General features: G+C 36.7%; 1 protein-coding gene across 3 annotated transcripts in view; it reads left to right on the top strand.

Annotated features, from left to right (window-relative positions):
* The window catches only part of Galnt13 (polypeptide N-acetylgalactosaminyltransferase 13), a 475,135-nt gene that overhangs the window by 49,783 nt on the left and 407,944 nt on the right, over window positions 1-17,408 (top strand). For all 3 annotated transcript variants that reach the window (XM_041631595.1, XM_041631593.1, XM_041631594.1), the window contains one exon: window positions 11,416-11,655. In XM_041631595.1, coding sequence (XP_041487529.1) covers window positions 11,514-11,655 — 142 coding nt within the window. In that variant the 5' untranslated portion in view covers window positions 11,416-11,513. The remainder of the gene's footprint in view (window positions 1-11,415; window positions 11,656-17,408) is intronic.

The raw sequence follows: 17,408 nt of genomic DNA on the forward strand, positions 1-17,408 counted from the left end.
AGTCTGTTAAGTACATTTCAGTCATAACTTCTGCTAGTTCCTTTATTTCTCTCTTAAGTTTCTTTCTGGCAGCCTGTCCAGTGGTAAGTGTGGGATGTTGAGCACTCTTACTATTAGTGTGTGGAGTTTAATGTGTGGTTTGAGGTTTATTAATCTTTCTTTTACAAATGTCAGTGCTCTTGTAGCTGGAGCATAGATGTTCAGAATTGAGATTTTTTTCTTGATGGATTTTCCCTGTGATGAATATGAAATGCCTTTCTTTATCTCTTTTGATTTAATTAGTTTGAAGTCTATTTTGTTAGATTTTAGAATAGCTACAACAGCTTGTTTCTTAGGTACATTTGATTAAAAATCTTTTCCCTACACTTTACTCTGAGGTAATATCTGTATTTGAAGTTGAGGTGTGTTTCTTGTATGAAACAGAAGGGTGGATGTTGTCAGGGTTTCTATCCCTCCTGGTTTCTGTCATCCCACCAGGTCCCACAGCTGTTTAGTCCCAAAGAAATAACACAGAGGACTATATTAATGATAAACTGATTGGCCCATTAGCTCAGGCTTCTTATTAACTCTTATAACTTATATTATTAACCCATTATTCTTATTTGTGTTAGCCACAAGGCTCAGTACCTTTTTTAGTGGGGTAGGTCACATCTTGCTTCTTCAGTGTCTGGTCAGGACTGGCGAGTAATGGGCTTCCTCCTTCCCAGAATTCTCCTGTTCTCATTGACCTGCCTGTACTTCCTGTCTGGTTGTTTCATCCTGCCTGGCTGCAGGCCAATCAGTGTTTATTTAAAACATAATTGACAGAATATAGACACTTGTCCCACACCAGGTGGATCCTGTTTCCATATCCATTCTGTCAGCCTGTATCTTTTTATAGGTGAATTGAGACCATTGATACTAAGACATATTAATGATCAATGAGTGTTAGTAGCTATTATTTTTGTTTTTTTTTTGTTGGAGGTGATAATGTGTTTGTGTTTATCTTCTTTGGGATTTGTTAGTGTGAGATTATCTGTTATCTGTGTTTTTCTGGGTGTAGTTAGCTTTCTTGCTTTGGAGTTTACCTTTTAGTACTTTCTGTATGGCTGGGTTTGGCTAGGTATTGTTTAAATCTGGTTCTGTAATGGACTATCTTGTTTTCTCTGCCTATGGTAATTGAAAGCTTTGCTGGGTATAGTAGTCTGGGTTGGCATCTGTGATCTCTCAGTGTCTGCAGAATGTCTATCCAGGACCCTCTGCCTTTCAGAGTTTCCATTGAGAAATAAAGTTTAATTCTAATAGGACTGCCCTTTTTTGCTTGTCTTTTCAACCACTTCTTTAAGGGAATTTTTTATTTCCTTTTTGAAGGCCTCGACCATCTTCACAAACTCATTGTTTAAGGTTGTTTTATTTTGGTTTGTCTATGTTGGTATGTTCAGGTCTTACTGGTGTAGAACCATTAATTCCTGGGGTGCCATATTGATCTTTTTGTGGTTGAATGTGTTCTTACACTGCCTTCTGCCCATCTCTTCCTCCAGGGGGTGAATGTGGAGTCTGTGCTTCAGGGGGTTCCTCTTCCTACAATTGGTGCAGTTAGGGCCTATGACCCAAACTTGTGGTGTCTCTTCCTCCAGGTGCAGGTGGTTCTGTGCCTCTGGTGGAAGTTGGTAAGACTCTGAAACTTCTCCAGGTGTAGGCAGGGCCAATGCCCTGGGGGTTGTAGATGCTGTGAGGTTAGTTGGAAGTATGGTCTCCTGGGCTCCAGTGAGTGGGAATTGGGCTAGGGATGTGCCTCAGGGACTATGGCTTAGAAAGTAGGGTACCCCACTTGACAAGCCAGACACTCATTTCTCCAGGTGGGGGCAGGCCCAATGCCCTAGTGGTCACAGAAACCATGGGAGATTGTTGAGGTTGAGGGAGGCTGCTCCCTGTTGTCTTGGGGCTTCTCTCTATAAGTGTAGGAGGGGCCAAGACTCTGGTGGTTTCAGATGCCCTGGGGGGTGGTTGGCAGTGTAGGGAGATTGTTCAAGTCTCACATTCTTTGCAAATTCAAACGCATTAAAGTTCAAGTTCATTCCCTTTAAAATATCCACCTCTTTAAAAATCCTAAATCTCTCTCTCTCTCTCTCTCTCTCTCTCTCTCTCTCTCTCTCTCTCCCCTATAAAAACAAGGACAAAAATCTCTTTTTATTTTATTTTTTAATTTTACTTTTCCATTATAGTTCTCTCTTACACCCCCCTTCTGCCCTGCCTTGCCTCCCCAACTGCCCCCCCATCCCCTCTTGAACTCCAGATTGACATCTGTGGAGTTTCAATGGAACAGAACTAGGCCCTCCATATGTGGGAGACAGTGGTGAAGCTTGGACTATTTGAGCGGCCCCTGACAGTAGGACTGGATTCTATCCTTGGTACATGAGCTAGCTGTTTGGAACCTATTCCCTATGGTGGGATGCCATGCTCAACAAAATATCTTTTAAAAGTTCAAAATCTTTGAACTGTGTACTCTTGTAAAAACCAAAATTAAGTTAAATACTTTCTTACTTCAGTAGAAAGGATCCAGGGCACAGTCACTATCAGATCAAAGCAAAACCAAACTCCCAACAGTGTTAATAACACAATATTCAAAGTCTGGGATCCACTAACAATTCTGGGATCCTGTAAGAAACTTGGACAACTTCTCTGGATTTGAATTCTGCAACACAAACAACTTGTCTTCTAGGCTCCAGCTGACTCAGCTCCAAGACTGCTGTTGGTTAGGAATTTTCCTACCGCAAGCTCTCTGCTGATGCAAAAATCCCAATCAAGCCAAATCACAAAAGGCAAATTAAAAAATATCCAGGTTTAATGGGATTCCTGCACTCTTGGGTGGCCTCAAGGGGGAACGAAGAAGCTATGAATGCATCCACGGAGGGGGGAATATTTCCGGGGAAGCAATTTAAATAGACTGAGCCACATGGGCGGCTATGCCTGGCTTTTTTTTTTCAGGCTAAGAAAGATTTAATGGAAAGTATCAATTTGAAGAAAAAAAAATCTGAATTCTCAGCAAAATTTATTGATATAAATACATCAGTCACAAGTACTTGTTCACATAAATCAAGATGCATAATCTCCCATAAAAGGGACTTTCTGCCTATCCTGAGTTATAGGTGAGTGAAAATATTGTGGGAGATAAATGAGAGAAAGTAACAGAAATAGAGAATTGTGAAGCAGAAGACAAGAACAATTTCTAGATGGTTGATTTGACAAAAAGAATTAGGGATTGGAAGAGAGACTAAAGAAGTGGCTAGGTGGTTAAGAACACTTGCTGCTCTTCCAGAGAACCCAGGTTAAATTCCCTGTACCTACATGGTAGCCACAGTCTTCTGTAACCTCAGTTCTAGTTCCCGACTCCACAGGCAGTATGCCTGACTATTTAAAGAGTACTGGGCATCAGATTCAGGTACTTATGCTTGTATTGCAAGTGTTCTCACTTGATGGAGCTATACCAAGTCCTTTTTGCTAAGATATAGCATGTGTTGCTGATGATTATGGAAGACAGTGAATGACTGAGTTGAATATTAAAATTGGCCAACATAATTAGAAATAATTAAGATATTCTTACCATAGCAGGTGCTCAACCTGTTTGATTTAAAAGAGAATGAGATGATAGTGAAATGCACATGGTAGTTATACATTGATCTTTCTTAAAGCGTACTGTCACAGGATATATTTTCACATTACTGTGTTGATATCTTCCTCATTATATTCTTGAAGGGAAAAATTCAGCTGAGAGACACAGAAAGTAAAAGTACAATATTATTTAGTAAAGGGAAAAAGTAAATCTTCTAAGAGAGACTGACTAGACACTTGAAGGAGGAATTGCCGATTGGTAAATTTGGTTTTGTGGTTTTTAAGAAACTTTTGTGACTATTTATGAGACAACTGGCATATTTATGAAGCAGCAGATCTCCCTTAGAGGATTTTTTTACATGATGCTCTAGAATAACCCACACGGGGAAGGGGTGAAAACCACAATAAAAAAATCATATAATGAAGCAGGTCTTTTGAGATTGCAGTCCCATGTTGAGTTCACAGATTAGTAATTAGGAACATTTTTCACCCAAGTTACTCAATTCAATGCCAGGTGAATTTTGGATCTGAAATCAAAGGGGTAAATACACTAACTACTTGTAAGTCAGAATAAAGGGACAACTAATGGCATCATAGCCGCACGCTGTTTCCTATCGCCCAGGGAGTTTCCTGTCTGCATCTCTACTCAGATGAAGCATTGAAAATATCACAAGAATTTTAGGACAAATCACAGTTAATACTGTACATTTTCAATATAAGCACAAGACGCTCACACAAAGTTAGGGTCTGAAATCTGCTTATATGCTTTCCTTCAGGTCATAGTGCCAAAATAAATATAAACAGAAGAATATAGTTGCAGTTGAAGGGGGATATGGGTTAAAAAATTTGTCTAAATATAACTGTTAATGTTAGGATCTTTATTTAGTGACAAAGGCTCTTTATAGTAGATAAACTGAATCAGACAAGACAAGTACATCAATAAAATATTTGAATATGTAAGAATGGATGTATTTTACCCTGAAAGGACACTTAATCCATTGAAACAGTTGTACTTGCAAATTTCACGGTTGGTGATAGAAGTAAGCAAGTAGACACATTCATTCTGGCAGTATAAAAAATTCTTCTGGCTTTGTTTAATCTGGTCTGCCAACTTAGAAGCACAGTGATGAGTTGGGCGGCAGTAGGAGGATGGGAAAAGAGGTGGGAAATTGCCTAAGGGCAGATTGAATTGTATGTGAATTGCCGAGATATTGCTGTGAAGCAAGGAACGTTCACTGTGGTGTGGGCTCATAGATTTAGAATCAATGAGAAAGGCAACTTAAAAGGAGAAAGAGTCATCTGGGAATCGGGAACCTCATTTGAGGAATTGCTTCCATCAGGTTGGCCTGGAGGCAAGTTTGTTGGGTGTTTTCTTGATTAATGATTGATGTGCAGGAGCCCAGTCCACTATGGTTGTTACCAATCCTGTGTAGTCCTATATATATATAACCAAACAAGCAGAACAAGTCAGAGGAAGTAGACTTGTAAGTATTTTTCCCATAGTTTCTCCTTTAGTTCCTGCCTTATTCTTACCTTGAGTCCTTGCCTTGACCTCCCTCAATTAAGAACTATAATCTGTAAGTCTGATAAGCTAATATATCCCCAGTTGTTTTGGTCAGTGTTAATCACAGAATGGAAAGCACCCATGTTTACCTATTTATTTATTGGAGAAGGACTGGGGAAATTTGGATAATTGGGCTATTAATTTGGTGGGGCTTCTATTATAATGTATAACCGATTGAGTGACTTAAGCAATAGAAATTTGTACTGCTAGAATTTATTTGTTCTTAGAGATTTCTTTTACATATTTAAAATTAAATTTATATGTTTTAGTGTGTGAGAGGTTGGGGTGGGCTCATGTTCCTTGGAATATGTATGGCCAGGAAAGAACTTGCAGGATTCGGTTCTCTGTTCTCATCATATATGCGGGTCCGAGGAGAAACATTAGGTCATCACTTTTGGTGGCCAGCTAGCTGAGCTTTATCACTAGCCCTTTTGGAGTTTTCTACGTGTCTGTTACATGGCTCTCTTCAGACTGTATTTTCTTGTGACCGTTACTGTGGGCATGCCTGTTTGTGTTCATTTCTCTTCCTACATCAACTGTGATGTTAAGACTTCAGCATATAACTTTTTAGCTGTGGGAGTAGTGAGATCATTTTTTCTATAGTGACAAGTATTAGAGATTTTAAAATATTTTGAATAGGTTTTAGTATTTTAGAGTAAATAAGAACATGGAAGAGAGATATGAAATCCTGTTTTTATGTAGTTTGTCTTGTATCAAGATACAATGGGAAAATCAGTTTTTAAATATATCATAGATAGATACTTAAAATATGAGGTCATAGGAAGAGGATATGTGTTATTTTTTGTGTGTTGATAGGGAATAAGAGCAAGGGATCCATCAACTTATCTCTAACTTGAGCTAAGAGTAAGTGCTCATGCTAACAATTGGCATATTTGGGAAACATCCAAAGTCCAGGATGAGATGAAAGGGGCTGTAAATAAAAGGAACTCTTTTATATCTTATATAAATTCTTTGATAAAACAAAATTTGATGTATTAGAGAATCTTTATACTTAGATATGATATGTTTTTACTTTACAAATGAAGTTTAATTTTTCTAAAAGTAAAATACACAGATCTCAAGTGCACAAATTCTAATGAGGTTTTAGTATCATAAAATCTGTATAATTCATACCCCTTCAGAGGATACATTTATTAAAGGTAATATTTCTGCCTTATAATGGCTTTATATTTCAAGTCCCTAAACATTCACATACTGGAGATGCATTGTATCTTCAAGGGTTCATGTGTGTCTTAATGCCTTTTCCTTGACATGATGGTAATTCTGAAAATATTACTGTTATTAATAATACTTCTAGCTAATATATGTTGGGTTCCTCCCAAGTCACATGCAACTTTGCAAGTTTTACATGCCTTAATCATTTTATATTTATCTCAGTCTTTTGTAATAGCTGCTATTGCTTATGCTTTGTAGACAGAAAAAAATCAAGTGAAAGTGTAAAGACACACACAAAAACCTTATTTAAAAAATTTTAATTAATTTTATTGAGCTATACATTTTTCTCTGCTCTCCTTCCTTCCACTCCCCTCCCCTTCTATCATCTCCCATGCTCCCCATCCTCCCAGTCTACTCAGGAGATCTTGTCTTTTTCTACTTCCCATGTAGATTAGATCCATGTCTTATGGTTCTCATTGTTATCTAGGTTTCTGGGATTGTGAATTGTAGGTTGGCGTTTCTTTGCTTTATGTGTAAAAGCCACTTATGAGTAGGGTAAAGGGAACATTCATTCATTGCTGGTGGGAGTGCAAACTGGTACAGCCACTTTGTATATCAGTAAGGTGATTTCTCAGAAAATTAAAACAACCTTCCTCAAGACCCAGCAATACCACTTTTGGGTATATACTCAATGGATGTTCAATCGTTCCACTAGGACATGTGTTCAACTATGTTCATAGCAGCATTGTTTGTCATAGCCAGAACCTGGAAACAACCTAAATGCCCCTCCATGGAAGAATGGATAAAAAAAAATGCGGTACATTTATACAATGGAGCACTACATAGCAGAAAAAAAAGTAATGGCATCTTGAGATTTGCAGGCAAATGAATGGAGCTAGATAACATCACATTAAGTGAGGTAACTCAGATCCAGAGACACACACAACTTTTGCTAGACTGTTTCTTATTGGTTGAATTAAATGCTATAACCTATTTCTCCTTTGTTCAAATACAAGTGAGAAAACATCTTTCCTTCTATTCCACAATCTTCACCCAAAAGTTGTGTTTAATTTTACCTTTGCTGTCCTCCTTGAATCTGAATATATACCTTTTAATATGATACATATTTTTATAAAGACTTTTGAATTTGCCTGTGAGTAGATTCTCCCAATGTGTATTAAGTTTTTTTTTTCCTTTCAAGGCAATCATATCTGGATCTAAAAGAGCATACATTTTGATTCCTAGTAACTGTATTTATGGGTCTCTAAAGAAAAAAAATGAACAATGTCATGTTCATTCACAGCACTTTTTTAGTTATCTACAACATTAATAGTTTGAACAGTGCCTGAAACTTCTGGAAGCTCTTTCAGCACTCTCAAACTAGCTTCTAGAATACTTTGACAACATTAAGTACAGCCTCATAAAATAGATTGAAAAAATTTCTCTCATTATGCAATTTTCTATTAAAGAGAATATCTGCCTACCAATAAAAAATGCCTAATAGCAACTAAGCTAGATTCCCCAGGGAAATAATAGCCCTCTGGTTGAAAAACAAAACCAAGCAACTAACCCCTCACAAGCCTTTTCTTCTTACCATAATACAATTGTTGCTGACTCCCTTATATTTTATCTAGATTTTATTTTATAGTAAAGGTAGGAAAATACTGAATGTTTCTAAGTAAAAGTCCAATAATATCTTGTAAAATATTATTTATGTGGCAAGAAAGAAAGGAATGGGATTTATTTAAAAGCTTCCTCCCTAGAGAAATACCTGACAAAGCAAAATGCTGCTATGCATGGAGTTTGTTGTGTACCTTAAATCTCTGCACTCAAGAGGTTGAGACAAGAGGATTGTAAGATCAAGGCCCACAGAGGATATATCTGTCTCAATTTTTCTTAAAGAAAAATAAATAATTAAAAATCAACCGGGAAATAATCATACTAAAAGATCTTTGAACTACTTAGGAAAACAGCCAGATGAACCTTTTTGTACAGATTGCTAATGCTCCCTGCTGGATCAGTCAGTCAGAGATGCTGCGGAACTTTCCTTTCTTCTTTCCCTAGGAAACAAAACAATACATGCAGAGAAGTAGAAGCTTATTAGAATAAAAAACATAACGCGGATGCTGATTCTCTTAAATAAACCCAGGGTACCAGCTTTGCTTATGTTGGTTAGTTGTTATGCACATTGTCATCTTTCCACTTGATCAGGCTTGTTTTTATAAGGAGTATTAGAAGACACACACGAGGCAATTATTTCATATGGACTACAGGATTAAAAGGCTGCTTCCAGGTAGAGATTGAGTTAAGTTACATGCAGAATTAAAAACTGAAAATAGATACAGTTAGAGTGCTCATAACTAGACAAGAATATCCAGCAGCTACATTTTACCACTGCAATGGTTGAGTTGGACTCCTCTCAGTGCTAGGGTCTTGCAGGGCAGATTGAAGAGGCTGTGGAAGTACGACAATGTGAATAATTCCTGAAGGAGTAATAGGGCATGATTTGACTTTCTATCATAACTGAAGTTAAAATTAAATTCTTCAAAACCTCCGTTCCAGACTCTTATTAGGAAATGACTTATCTTAGGGATTTTAATATTTAATATTAACTTATTTCAGATTTTTTGCAGTAATACTCATACTTTAAAAAAATTCTCCCTCATCTTGCCTGAACCTCATAACATTTTGCGAGGCAGATAGGGAAGAGAAGATGTTATCAATAAAAATGATGTGCACAGAGAGGCACAATTCCTAAAGTCATATTTTCCCAGTGCTCCTCTTGTCCTTAGATCATTTCCTGTAAGGTTTCTCTGCTAGGGAAGCAGAGCTGATTCAGTAGGTATTGTTGTTATATACACCTTTTTTTTTGGTAAGTTATTTTTTTAACACAACAAAATGAAGTTGTGAATTTTATCTTAGAGTCAAGGAAAGAGAAACAAATTTATAGAATCACATGTTTCCTATCACAGGTTTAGAAACAGATAGTGGTAGGAATGCAAGTAGGAGAGTTGTGCCCTGGTTACTAGGACTGGAGGCTGAGTTCTAATATTTAGCTTTCGTTTTTATATACAAATAAAATAGAAGGGAAATGCACTAGATAATTTGTATTCCAACTTTGTTCTTTTCAAGAAAAAGCGAACTCCAAATATTATGCACCTTTTGAATTTGTACATGTTATCCATCTATGTCCTTTTGCAAATATTTATTCATATTTCTCTGAATAAATATAAATTTTGTGTTGTTATTGAGATTACAATCTTAGTCAGACAGTGGTAGTGCGTGCCTTTAATCCCAGTATTTAGAAGCAGAGGTAGGTAGATCTCTGAGAGTTTGAGGGCAGTTTAGTCTATGAGAGAGTTCTAGGAAAGCCAGGGCTGTTAGAAAGAGAAGCCCTGTCTCAAAAAAACAAAACACACGCACACAGGCATGCACGCATGTGTACTCACGCACGCATGCACAGAGACAACAACAACCAAAAAGAAAGAAAGAAAGAAAGAAAGAAAGAAGGAAGGAAGGAAGGAAGGACAAGGATATAAAGAAAATGAAAGAAAAAAGAAGGAAAGAGATTAGAATTTTTGCTCTACTTAGGTTTTACTTTCATTTTGTGGATTTTGAGTTTGATTGTTACTAGTTTCCATTGATTGTCACTGGCAACATTTCTGTTGTCTTATTCGACTAAACCAGTTGTATAAATTTAAAAAGCTCTTTACTTTAGAAAATTGCACTTTTTGTTACTATTTTGAAACATGGTTATGAAGTATATCAATTATCTTTGTATTTAATATTATTCACCTAAAGTATCTCTGCCTAAACTATGTTATTTATCTTGCTTACATCTAGCAATTTGTACTTTACTTGATATTTATTCATTTATTTGTGGTACTGGAAATTGAACCTAGGTCCTTGCACATGCTAATCGAGGACTCTCTACTTGATTGGTAATTTTTCCTTTTATTGAAAATAGATTTTCCTCCAACACAAGATATCCTAATTAGAATTTTCCCTCTCTCTATAACTCTCATTTTCTCACCACTACCACTGCCATTCAGATTCACACTTGATGCTATTTTAAATGCAGCAAGTGATATCAGATTATTTTTGATCTGATGTGTTTGTTACACAGAAACTAGTTGCACAGTTATCCTCAATGCAATATACATAAACAAATATGTTTAAAGCATTAATTTATATTTCTTTGGATGCTTCTGAAAAATTTTATACCTCTTTTATTTTTCCTTTTACAATGCATATTTTTTCTGTTTATTTTTCATCAATATGTTGTTTCTCACTGATAAATAGTTCAAATACACATTATATACTATGATATACATCTCCTGTGCATCGTTCAATGTAAACCACATAATTTTAGGACTAGCAAATACTAATTTATTTCATAAATAGCTTATAAATTGATCATCTAATCATCTAAGAGCCTTCTTTTAAAACCTTCTTTTGGTTTGTTTTCAAAGGTTTCTGACTGTCCTGAAATTCACATTGTTAACCAGGCTGGCCTTGAATGCAGAGATTTGCCTGTCTGTGCGTCTCTATTGCTAGGATTAAAGGCATACATCACTGCCACTACCCTCTGGCTAATTATTAATTGTTTCTCAAAATAATTTTTAGTTGTTAGCTATTACTTGAAATCCATTGTAAACTTGATCACACTTAACCCTAGCAAATCTTTAGAAGAGCTATTCTTAACTTACTTCACAGTTGCAATATAATATTGTCTTACTAAAAGAACTCTGTCAAGGCAAATTTGAATTGTGCTCCTTGGCATCCTAGTGATATAGAGGACAGCATAATGAAGTATAAGGTAGAGTCAACACCACTTGATAAAAATCAAATAGTTTGCCAAAGTCCCAATCAGCAGAGCTGTGAGAGTTCATGGACCATATGTCAAAATCTTAGTGACCTGGAAAGGTAAAGCCTGTGAGGGTTTTAGTTTTGCATTTGAGGACCTGGATGCTGACATATCTGGGAGAATGAACTAAGTCATTTATTTTGTATTCTAGCTCCTCTGTGCAAAACCTTCCTGTATCATAACAACAATTCTTTCTCTTTTTTTTATTCTAATATAGTGGGATGCATCCTGCTTTTGTCCTGGAGTTCAGCTCTTTGGCTTGGATTTATCTCAGGAACATTCGTCTTCAGTCTCCGATATAACTAGAAATCCAGCATGAGGAGATTTGTCTACTGCAAGGTGGTCCTGGCCACATCGCTGATGTGGGTCCTGGTTGACGTCTTCTTACTCCTGTACTTCAGCGAGTGTAATAAATGTGATGACAAGAAGGAGAGATCCCTGCTGCCTGCACTGAGGGGTGAGTGGTCATGGAGAAAGAGGTGCTGGTGCACAACAAAACAGGAAAATCGCAGTAGATGGGATCTGTCTTACAGAGTTAGAAGAACATTTTAGCTGAACTGTTCATGTATATTTAAAAGTGTGGAAGTTGTTATAGTTTTGTAGCCATAGGTGTCTTCTTGGAAGAAATGACAGTAGCTAGCCAAACTCTAACATATCTTCCAATTTCTACCATTCCAGTATCCTCTGATGACGTATCAAGAATTATTTGAGGAATATTTAGATTAGGTAGAATTCCAAGTCTTTGCTTTAACAAGACAATCATTTTTAAAGATCAAGCACATAACATAGAAAGGAAATACTAGAGCGAGACAGGTGGGGACTGTAGACAGTTGGAGATAGATTTGATAAGACAGCTGCATAATTTCTAAAGCAGCTGCTGTAAGAGCCAGTTGTTAAGTCAAAATGCATTAATGACCACATTCGTTTCATAGGCCATTAGAATGTTAGCTCCAGGTTACAAGCAAAAATAATTTTAGGAATATTATAAAGTCACTTTACCTAATATTTTCTTTTTTAAGGACCAGTTTCAAAGACTAGACAGCAACAAATTATAAACAAATATGACAATGAATGTTAAATGGTGATTTTTTAAGTAAGGCATGAGTTTAGGTGTCTGCAACTTTTTTATTCTGTTCTTTATGATATCAAAATCCTACGTATATGTATTTCTCAAAAATGATAAATGTGAATTACAAAGTTCAAAATATGCTCAAGGTTGTTCTATGCCTTCAATTATAATGGATTCTATGCTTAATAATAATATTTATAATATATACATACAAAATTGAATGTTTGAATCTATAAATTAATCTGTTTTTTCATTTTTAATTGATGTAATATAATTTTAATGCAATATTTTTTAGATTATTATTCAAAATAAATGCAATTTAATTGGCACTGTTCAACTGGAGGAATCTTAGAAGGCATGGACTATTTCTGAAAATTAGTTTTAGTTCAGAGTGTTTTGGACATCTTGCTAAAATGATCTTTCTCACTTGGAAAGATTATAAGTATCTTCCCCTTTTCAAAATTGGCCTGCTACTTTTGGTGTATAGATAGTTCATGTGTATTTTCAGCCCTTTTTCCACCATTATTCAGTGGGGAGGACCTTACGGGTTCACTTTTGATGAATTAACATGGAATGGATTTCCTGATGTTTGATGAAAACTCTAGAATCAGCTACTCAGCATCTTTGCTGGAGTCCTTGAACTGCTGCTTGACTGAAAGCAGAAGTGTTTTTGATGTATTGTGTCAGTGTAGAATGCTAACTTTAGCATTTGTGCAGAGGAGACATCTAGTTTGGTCACAGAGAAATACTATAGCCCAACTCAGCAAAACTAGAGTGGTCTTTTCTACAAGTACCAAAAACATGCAACTTTGCTGATTTATGCCTTTAGTTCAGACTTCTAAATCTCTGAATGTGAAATATGATTCTGTGAAGCAAAGTACTTTTTCTGGATCTTATTTTGAGAACATAGACTCAGTTGTAAGAAATTGTCATGGTCTGTTAGGACTTCCATAATAACACAGGCTTGGTGTTGCCTACACAATGGGGATTTGTTTTTTATGGTTTCAGAAACTAGAAAGTCTAAGATCAAGGTATGTGTAAAGTCTCCAGCAAACCCAGGTCAAATGGCTAGATGCAGAGTCAGGATTCTGGCCTTGAGTCTCTCTCTGCATCTCCAATATGTGTTGCAGAGTCCTGGTTCCTCAGCCATTTGTCCTGGGTTTCTTTGAGACCTAACATTGCTGAATGATGTGGTGTCTTGGGATACCTATTTCTTATGAAAGGCAGTCTTCCTGCTAACCTCACAAGGCTGGTAGTTGAAGCGTACCTAGGAAAGTTTTTCCTTTGCTGACATGACTCTGAAGTTTTAATATTAAGTAAATTTAGTATTAAGTAAAATTCTTAATAGTAAGTAAATTTTTAGAAAGCACAGTTCAAAATCAGCAATGACATTGAAGTGCTGTTAAAAAATCTAACTTGGGAAAAGGAAAGAATGTGGGATTCTAAATAGGAAGAGGGACGTGATAAATGCTGAAGTAGCAGTGGGTAAAATAACAGGATTTCTGAAAATGCCATAAAGATTCATGCTGTAAAGAATACACATTCAAATAAAAAGCCAGAAAACAAACTATCATACATGTAAGCTTTTGCATAGGTATGTATAAATAGTTTAAACAAAATTTTCTCATTTGGGCTGACAATGTTTCTTCCAAGAGCCAAATATTATTACCAAAGTACCAACAGCAGGCATGAAATGCACTCTCTTGAGTTGTTGATGAGGGTTGCCCAGGAGACTCCCAAAACATTACAGGCTATTGCTTTGCTCTTGATTGACTCCCAAAGGTGGAAGGTAAGACCATATTGCTAAAGAAACCATGCACTTCAAACCCAGGATTCAGGGTCCTTGATCTGGAACTGGCCTGAAACCCTCCTACCTGAGGACTAGATTTCATGGTACTAAAAGCCTCCTAAGGAAGAAAGCAACTAACAGTTCTTCCCAACTAAGATACCTATCAGCCACAGCAATGACCAGGATGACACAATAAACCAATGGCTACTCTAGGGGCATCCATACCTGTGTAGTAACTACTAACTCTCTAATTGGACTTAAGACCATTTCAGCTAGAAGGAAATTAAGACTGGTACTGGAAACTTAGACTACTATGCAGGACTAGTGACATCATGAATTGGTAGAGAACCTACAAACAACATAATCCGTTAACTACATTATAAATATTTGTTGTTATACCCACAGATAAATGTGGGTCTCACCCCTCCTCAAAGAAACTTCACTTCACAACCAATGGGAACAATTACACAAAACCAGAGGGAAAAAAGATGCAGAGTTCTCAAGACTGTTGCCATAGGATATATCTACAAAACATCTTCCTCACTTATGACTCAGAGAACATTGTGGAAGGCAGAACAGAAAAATTGTAAGACCTAAAGATCAGTGAGTTTTTTCTAATATTGTGTCTCTTACTAATGTCAAATAATACACGCATGAACTCTCAGCAACATGGCTGCCTAAAGAAAAACTGAATGAGGACAACAGCACTAAGCATTATAAAGTGGATGGGGGAAAGGGCAGGAGCTCTCAACCCTAGATAAAAACTACAGGCATTTAATGAATGCTGAGAGCAGATAAAGTCTTTCCAGGGAAGAGCATACCAATTGGTTATCTAACATAAAATGCTCAGCCCTAAAAGCAAAGGAACACTATACAGACTGAGGAAAGTGTATTTATATATTTAAGAATATATACATACACACATACAATTTTATGTAACAAAAATTAATGAAGGAAGACGGCATGGTATGAAGAGATCAGGAAAATATATGGGATGGCTTAGAGGAAGGAAAGGGAAGGGGGAAATGATGTATTTATGTTAAAAGCTCAACAAGTAAAAGAAATCACTAAATAATTGAAACAAGTGATACATTTCTTTTATTTATTAAATACTGGGCTGTGCCCTGAGTCATGGACAAATTCAGTCAAAAGGGCCATGGTTTTGAAGCATCACACAGCCTAGCCTCCTAAATTAAGGCCCATTACAAAGTAGAAAGCAGTGACTGCTAACGGAAAAGCTGTTCTCACAATTGAAGGTCTTGAAGGAGGGGAGTTATCCTGCTGCATGAGAGTTGGGAGCAAAGTGACAGCAGAAGGAATAAAGTAATTTTCAAAAATAAAGAGACATGAAATCTATAAGTTAACTGATCATAACTCAACCTGATGTAAAAAGAATTACTATATTCTACATTGAAAGCTAGGATAAAGAAGAGAGTTTAAAAAATTTTGAGTGGCTGGAAAGGAATCCTAACATGTCCTTAGGTGCAGTGGTGTTACTGAAATTTGTTAGAAAGGCACAGACACTTAGAAGGATACAATCACACATACACTGCAATAGTAGTGACGGATTTTTTTTTTCATTTTGAAAAATTAATTTTTTTTATTTTTTATTTTATTTTTTTTAAATTTATTTATTTATTAAAGATTTCTGTCTCTTCCCCGCCACCGCCTCCCATTTCCCTCCCCCTCCCCCAATTAAGTCCCCCCCCCTCCTCAGCCCGAAAAGCAATCAGGGTTCCCTGTCCTGTGGGAAGTCCAAGGAACCCCCACCTCCATCCAGGTCTAGCAAGTTGAGCATCCAAACTGCCTAGGCTCCCACAAAGCCAGTGCATGCAGTAGGAACAGAAACCCATTGCCATTGTTCTTGAGTTCTCAGTAGTCCTCATTGTCCGCTATGTTCAGAGAGTCCGGATTTATCCCATGCTTTTCCAGATCCAGGCCAGCTGGCCTTGGTGAGTTCCCAGTAGAACATCCCCATTGTCTCAGTGTGTGGGTGCACCCCTTGCGGTCCTGAGTTCCTTGCTCGTGCTCTCTCTCCTTCTGCTCCTGATTTGGACCTTGAGATTTATGTCCGGTGCTCCAATGTGGGTCTCTTTCTCTGTCTCCTTTCATCGCCTGCTGAAGGTTAATATTCAGGAGGATGCCTATATGTTTTTCTTTGGGTTCTCCTTATTTAGCTTCTCTAGGATCACTAATTATAGGCTCAATGTCCTTGGTTTATGGCTAGAAACCAAAGAAAGCAGTGTGGCGGTTTCTCAGGAAATTCGGGATCAACTTACCCCTGGACCAAGCAATACCACTCTTGGGAATATACCCAAGAGAGGCCTTATCATACAACAAAAGTATATGCTCTACGATGTTCATAGCAGCATTGTTTGTGATAGCCAAAGCCTAGAAACAACCTGGATGCCCTTCAATGGAAGAATGGATGAAGAAAGTATGGAATATATACATATTAGAGTACTACTCAGCAGTAAAAAACAAGGGCTTCTTGAATTTTGCATGCAAATGGATGGAAATAGAAAACACTATCCTGAGTGAGGTAAGCCAGACCCAAAAAGAGGAACATGGGATGTACTCACTCATATTTGGTTTCTAGCCATAAACCAAGGACATTGAGCCTATAATTAGTAGTGATGGTTTTATCTTGATTCACATAATTAGTGATTTAAGATTTATCTATTTATAGAAGTATTCAAGTTAGATGGTAACTAATAGAATAATAACTCATTTAAGTTGTTCATGTTGCAAACACTTAAGAACAAAAATGACTTCCTTACTGTAAGATTTAATTTTGATATTTTAAAAACTAGTTTCTTAAGTTCTAATTCACCACAGTATGTGTGTATATATCATATATGTACATTTTTATTCATAGGTTTACCTCTGTAAACAACTAAAATGTAACATTCATTTTTCTTTTTTATTTATTTAATGTATAATTACATTCTTACCTCACTCTTACTTATTCCATATCTACCTTTCCACACTTCCTCCCCAAAATTCAAGTCCTCTTCTTTAATCCTGTTGTTACATATAAGGGAATAGACATACCAATACAATCTGCTGAGTCTGTCCATTGTTGCTTGCATGTGTGTATTCCCCAGACTAATCACTTGCTTTTGGAAAATCAATCAGGCATTCATTCCTGGGGAAAAGCAATTCTCCTCTTCCAGTAGATATCAATTGCTTATAGCTTTTCACATAGGGGTGAGGTCCCATGTGATTTCTCCCATCTACATTAGGATGTTAATTGTTGAAATTGTTTCAATCTTCTTTAGGCAATCAAGTTGTTAGAATTTCATGAGTTTAGATTTTTCCATAAAAGGTACAATCTCACAATGGACTTCCT

This window comes from Microtus oregoni, unplaced genomic scaffold, assembly GCF_018167655.1.
Source record: "Microtus oregoni isolate MIOR12 unplaced genomic scaffold, Mior012 000037F_ref0000500, whole genome shotgun sequence".
Taxonomy (NCBI): Eukaryota; Metazoa; Chordata; class Mammalia; order Rodentia; family Cricetidae; genus Microtus; species Microtus oregoni.